At 34.8% G+C, this 6,597-nt stretch overlaps 2 protein-coding genes across 6 annotated transcripts in view; one reads left to right on the top strand and one right to left on the bottom strand.

Moving 5' to 3' along the window:
* Positions 1-2,444, bottom strand: part of LOC107684370 (mitochondrial fission 1 protein) — a 4,747-nt gene extending 2,303 nt beyond the window's left edge. Inside the window, exons 1-2 of one of the 2 annotated variants that reach the window (XM_016480622.1) lie at positions 2,321-2,444; positions 1,700-1,832 (exon numbers count right to left, since the gene is read on the bottom strand). In XM_016480622.1, coding sequence (XP_016336108.1) covers positions 1,700-1,832; positions 2,321-2,365 — 178 coding nt within the window. In that variant the 5' untranslated portion in view covers positions 2,366-2,444. Of the gene's footprint in view, positions 1-1,699; positions 1,833-2,087; positions 2,212-2,320 lie in introns of those variants that run through there. The other variant, XM_016480621.1, reaches the window with a different exon arrangement.
* Positions 2,445-5,232: 2,788 nt separating this feature from the next.
* Positions 5,233-6,597, top strand: part of LOC107684368 (uncharacterized) — a 23,926-nt gene continuing 22,561 nt past the window's right edge. For 2 of the 4 annotated variants that reach the window (XM_016480618.1, XM_016480617.1), the window contains exons 1-2: positions 5,233-5,370; positions 5,751-5,803. In XM_016480618.1, coding sequence (XP_016336104.1) covers positions 5,345-5,370; positions 5,751-5,803 — 79 coding nt within the window. In that variant the 5' untranslated portion in view covers positions 5,233-5,344. The remainder of the gene's footprint in view (positions 5,371-5,750; positions 5,804-6,597) is intronic. The other 2 variants (XM_016480620.1, XM_016480619.1) reach the window with 1 other exon arrangement.

The raw sequence follows: 6,597 nt of genomic DNA, 5'->3' as shown, positions 1-6,597 counted from the left end.
GTGCCCACACCTTTTATTTCACTTTTCCTGAGGGTATACACAAATGTCTCAGCAAGACAGTGAACTATGAATGTGTCACTGCAGTAACACTGCTCACTTTGCTTCAAAATCATGGGTTCAACCAAAGACAGCAATAAAATGTATAACCTTTTCATTGTCACTCCTATCAGATAAGAACAAAGTGTTGTCATCTAGAATCAAGATAACAAGAGCTGTGGCACTTAACTACTGCGAAGTTGCAAAAAAAAAAGCCCACGCTTTGAGCAATGTTTAATGTACTAAAGTGATTAGATAGCTCACTGGGTAGCTGCTGATGAGCTGCTGAGTGAAAGGATAGGAAATTGAACAAGTGTGGTATGGACAGGAAGCCATTTATTCCACTCATTATGACATCAACTTATCTTATCTTCTTACTGAATGGCTACAACATTTCACAAAATATTATTATATTTAGACTTACCATGTACAATATGTTTCACAGTGGTGACTCAGTCACACATTGTGATTCTCATTTGGACACTTCAATACTCTGAACTCAAAGTGAAGAGCACTCATTTCAACAGAAAACCACTCCATGAAAGTCATGTAAATCACACTGTTATGCTTTTAAAAGTATCATTACTGAAGGTCAACATCTTTATGAAACATACATGAGTTTTAGCAACTTAATAGCACATCAATATACTCCACTCATACTTATGCAGTAGACGAGACTAGAAAGCAATTAACTCGCAACTGAATGAAAGGATACAAATGTATAAAATTCATATAAAAGACTAATTGTCTAAATAAAAAAAGAACACACTGTGTAACTTGAAGGTGCTTTTGTAAGAAATATTCAGTTCACTATAAATCTAATTAAAGTGTGAAAAGGCCCAGCAGAGGTTGCGCTTCCTTCGCCAGCTGAAGAAGTTCAACCTGCCACAGGAGCTGCTGACCTCAGCCGTCAATGAGTCCGTTCTATGCACTTCAGTAACTTTCTGGTTTGGTTCAGCTACCAGACACCAGAAAACTACAACAGACAGTTCAGACTGCTGAGATGATTATTGGTGTTCCCCTGCCCACCCTCCAGGACCTGTACTCTTCCAAAGTGAGGAAGAGGGTGGAGAAAATCATCACAGACTCCACTCACCCTGGCCACAACTTCTCTGAACTGTTGGCTAGTGCAATTCTCCCACGGTTTAGTGCAATATCTTTAAAATTCAATCACATTTATTCATAATATTATACATAATACTGTAAATATGTCTATTCTGATTTAACCTAACTGTTTTATACTTTTTCAAATGTTTATTCTTTAATTGTATTATTATGTGTCTTGAATTTATATGTTTGCACTGGAAGCTTCATTATCAAGACTTTTTTAACCTATTAAAACATTTAATTAAAATATTTATGGTTTAATTGAGTTCATGTAAATATGAATACAAATGTACGTCTTTGATTTAAATCTGATAAAATCAAGAGTTCAAATGTTCTGCAACGAGGAGGTTTTCATTTTGTTACACCGATTGCTCTTAGACAACAAAATAATTTATGAAAAGAGAGATAAAAAAAAGAACAGATGTCAAAAATGATTAAAATTTTGATTTTTTTTTCTTTCGCAACTAAGTTGACTTTTGTTGGGCTTGTGATCGCTGTGGGCACTTGCTAAATGTTTGAAATAGGATAAAACTATAGAGTTTTAGTATTCAGTTACCATCGAGCAGCACTATTCCCTTCTTGATGTCCTCCGGGTGTTTGCTCCTGATCAGACACCACGCATACTCGAACTGCGTGTCTTTAGACACAGAACCCTTTGATAACTCTGCCTTGTATTTCTTCTCAAATTTCTGAAAATCAAAATAATACAATGTTGACAACGTGTCCACGCCAAAAACTCGCTTTCAATTGATCATCAGGGCAAATAAAAAGCTCTAAGCAGTAAGCACTCACATACAGACAATTAATCTAAAAGAGGTTATAGAGCATTTGGCAATTCTATTCAGACAGGAAGTTTTCGCACATGATGTTTCATAGTGTTATTATTATCATAATTTTTTTGAATTAATCATTTCAAACAGACATGGAAAAATAACACAAATTACCTCCAGATCCTCTGGGGCAACAACCTCATCAACAACAGCTTCCATGATAACGAAAATTATTATGTGTTTACAACGGATGTTCCTCTTCTTCTTTTGATTTAGTGGCGGTTGGCAAGCAAACGTATTGTGCATTTCCGCCACCTACTGAGATGGAGGGTGGAGCATCTTTTTCTTCTTCTTCTTATGATGTTTAATGGCGGAAATGCACAACATGGAAAAATAACACAAATTACCTCCAGATCCTCTGGGGCAACAACCTCATCAACAACAGCTTCCATGATAACGAAAATTATTATGTGTTTACAACGGATGTTCCTCTTCTTCTTTTGATTTAGTGGCGGTTGGCAAGCAAACGTATTGTGCATTTCCGCCACCTACTGAGATGGAGGGTGGAGCATCTTTTTCTTCTTCTTCTTATGATGTTTAATGGCGGTTGGCAAACCAGCTTTTGGTGCATATTCCGCCACCTACTGGGATGGAGTGTGAGGCGATGATATCAAGGGAAATGCTAATTCAGGGTGGAGCATCAAACGAAACCACAGTCTATGAACAAAACAGAGGGGGGAGAAAAAGAAGAAAAACGTTTATCTAAATTATTTTAATTAGATCTGTTGCCTTGTTGGTAAAGTTGGTAAAACCTAGAATCCTGTAGGGAATTTCTTCGTAAATTTTTAAGTGACAAACTATTTTTATCGAATGACTTGATTTGATTATCTAACATTAACCTTTTTATTTTGATATCTGACACACTGTACATTACTGTCTCTGGGTGTGTACATGTGCTACAAAATCCTGTATCATGTTTTCCAATGACATGTAAAGACTGATTGAGTGCTGTTTGTCCTGTATGTAACCGCTCTCTTATGTCCCACAATATTTCAGGTCCCAATATTGCCACACTGCCATCTCCTTTGAAACACATCTTTGTTTATCCAGAATTACTTTTTTTCAACTAAAGATCATCTGAAGGACTGGAATATAACCATGTCCATGGAGGAATAATAGGCATGTTTGACTGTTGGACTAATTTCCACAACCATTCCCATTCTCTGTGCCTCTTTATCAGGAAACCTTCCAAAGCTTTCCAACTTTGAATAGTCACATTCCCAGCATTTCTCCATTATATTTTAAGTGGAGCCTTATTTTCATGACCTTTAATTGAAATCAAATAAACCATTCTCAATTGCAGTCTTCTTAACTCTAATAGTATTTCCCCATTTATCTGCAAAGATGCTACTGGTGATGCGCTAAATGCAGAGCAACATATTCTTAATGCCTGAGTTTGTATAATGTGTATATTTTTCTTCAATGATGTTGAAATATATATGAAACTGCCATAGTCTATTGAAGATCTAATCAAAGCGCAACGTACTCTCCAAAGTGATTGTCCAACAAGTCTCGATTGTCAGATAGCACCCCAATCTGTTCCAGCCAGACATCTTAATATATACCCTGCTTGCATTTGTCATAATTTTTTTGAATAAGGATGCCAAAAGTCAATTTTGTATCTATCCAAAACTAAAAGTTTCTTACCACAGATACCTGCTCTAACATATTATAGATATTTAATTGTTAATTTAATCCCCAGCAATTTGCCCATTTTCCTACTTCGCCTATGGCCTCTTGGAGTTTCCTTTCTAACTTCCATTTCTTCCGCTCTTCCATAATGTACCACCATCTCCGTATATTGATCTTCCTTGTACTTTAAAAAAAGAAAAAAAAACCTTCATTATATTAAAAAGAATAGGGCTTGAAACATTTCCTTGTGGTGTTCCATTTTCAGTTGCATGAATCTTTGAATATAATTTCCCCACCCTAACATGTATTGTCCTATCCATAAAAAAAAACATAATCCAGTTATATAATTTACCTGTTAATTTACCTTTCCAATTGTATCCAGTTTAATTAATAATCTTTCCCTTCACATCATATTGTAGGCCTTCTCTACATAAAAAAACACTCCCATCAACACTTCTTTGCTCACTTGCGCTTTTCTTATATCATTCTTAAGACATAATATTGAGTCTATTGTGCTACGACTTCTTTTTGCTGATCTAACTACTTTCCTAACATTAAACTTTTTCTCACATATCTCTTTAAATTTATCCCAATCTGCAGATTTAAATCTATCAATACTTACTGATGATAACTCTACTCCAATATTCCTCAAAAAGTGATCGCTTCCCAAAAATGTTTTATACAAAATCTTTCATACACTTTCCTTAGCCAAACTTTGAGACATATTGTCAGAAAAATTCCAGAGTAATGCCCTTTAACTATCCATTCTTGTAAAACTTAAACTTTCATCATTAATACAAACCAGACTATTTCTCAAACAATAGTAGGTCTATGGTTGCCTTATGAACATTTTTTTTAATGTTAGCCACAAACCATTTCACAATTATATTGGACATGTCTCTATAAGCTATAATTTACAAATCATGTGCAATTCATATTATGTCAATGGATGTTTATATCCAGAGTTAGCTTGATGCAGCCATGATTCAGCTGAACACAATATAATTTGTATTTACAATAAACTATAGGCTTGCTACTTCATTTACATTACATTTTGCATGTTACATTTTGCAATCAAGTCATTAACATATTTAAAGTAAGCTTCATTTGTAACATGTCTGCTATTAAAGTAACAGATCAGTCAGATATATTCACTCCAAATGCTCACTTCTTGCTCCTCTCACTGATTCTCAGTTAAATGAGTCGGTAACTTCCTGAGCGAGTCTGGTTTCTGTTGCGTTTCCCAAAAACAACACAAGTTCCATCGTTACAAGTAGAATTCAGTGAAATTTGCTATTATATAGCTAGCTAAAGTTACTTTTGGGAAACACACTCCGATTGGTAAACCACGTTGTTCAGATTGGTTCTCTGAGCAGGTTCAACCAATTTATATATATATATATATATATAAAAAGAAAAAAGATCCACCTCAAAAGAACATATTGTTTATTAAAATAACTTTACCATAAGTTTATAAGCTTTAATCGGGTGTCAGGTGCAAACTTCTTCCGCTAAAACCTGTTAATAAAAAGGAAAACATTAAAAATGACCACGTGATATACAAATTGATTAACTAAGCCAATCTGACAGGTGTTCTTCCTCGTCAAAATGAAGCGCCACGCGGCTGCTGAGCTATTGAAAAAAAAAAAAAAAGACACTTCAATTCATCGGGATAAAGTTTTTGGAGAATCATTTTTGTTCTACTCAAAGTTTATATACAGTTGGCAGAAACTTTCTTTATGGTCATGTACCGTTCTTTGCTGTGGTGAGTTTTGATTTGTCCCTATGATAATTTCGCATATATTTCGAAGATGTTATATTATTTTTATCTTTTAAAAAAATTAAACATTTGCGTTGCATGTTGTAAATTACACTAACCATAGTTTAACCATGGTAGCTGTTTGTGTGATTACACAAATGGTAAAAACCAAAAAATAAAAAAATCCGTTGTGGTCTGTGCTACTTGCAACGCTTTTCTGTATTTGGTTGTGTTGTGAGGCTTTGCAGCGCGTGTTGTCAAACTGATGGAGATGTTTTCTTAATTTGCTGGTGCTCTTTAAGTTGCAGCGCGTTGAGCTCTCTCAGCCACTGTATTTTTACATATAAGTGTAAAAATTTAAATTTTTGTAATTTTGCGTTTTTCAGGTTTCTTTTGTTTGGTTTATGTCCTATCTCTGTTCCTGATTCCATACCTATTGGTAAGAAAATGCAGTTCTTAAAAGTTCAGATGGTTTTATTAGTGTTTTTTATATAGACGGTGGGTCCGTGTAACCCTTTGCAGTTCTTTGTTCAATTCGCACCATCAAAATGAACCAAATGAAAAGTTGGCTTCAAACTTTCATTTTCAATTTCTTTGGAGCAATTTACAGACGGATAATTGTCTCTCATTTTAATTTTAAATTTTACGAGTTTGGGTTTCTGATTGGAATCTGATTTATATTTCTATATATTTCTCTGTTCACGCTCCACTTCATCTGCCAGTGAATTCAGCGATCTTATCAGATCTCCAGCCGCCATGTTTCAAACGATCCAAACGTAACACGCTTCCGCCAATTCCCGCCTTGAAGCAATGATTGATGGAGGGTGGGCGTGGTCAGCTCGGAATGCATTTTCAAATTGAATTTTGCTACAAATATCCCACGGCGTCATGATGAAAATGCAATCCTAAGTGTTCTAACTGTTAGTCTAAATGCATTTAGGACAAATAGCATTTAAATGATCATTTTGCTACCATTTCCGCTTGAACATGTTACACATATAAAATCAATTTGTGTTATACATTTTCATTCTCATTTCGCAACTTATAAAGCGTTCAAATGTGCATGCAATTTACATATTAAGACTACTGTTGGAAATGGCAAATGTAAATTATATAATTTAATTTTCATTTTACTTTTGCACCAAACTTTGCACGTATGGGTAATGGAAAATGTAAATTTAAATACAGAAATACAATGCCATTTTGAATATTGCATTGCCATTTTGCATATTG

The sequence above is a fragment of the Sinocyclocheilus anshuiensis genome, unplaced genomic scaffold (assembly GCF_001515605.1).
Source record: "Sinocyclocheilus anshuiensis isolate Anshui unplaced genomic scaffold, SAMN03320099.WGS_v1.1 scaffold29, whole genome shotgun sequence".
Lineage (NCBI taxonomy): Eukaryota > Metazoa > Chordata > Actinopteri > Cypriniformes > Cyprinidae > Sinocyclocheilus > Sinocyclocheilus anshuiensis.
This window is presented reverse-complemented; position numbering and strand designations above follow the sequence as displayed.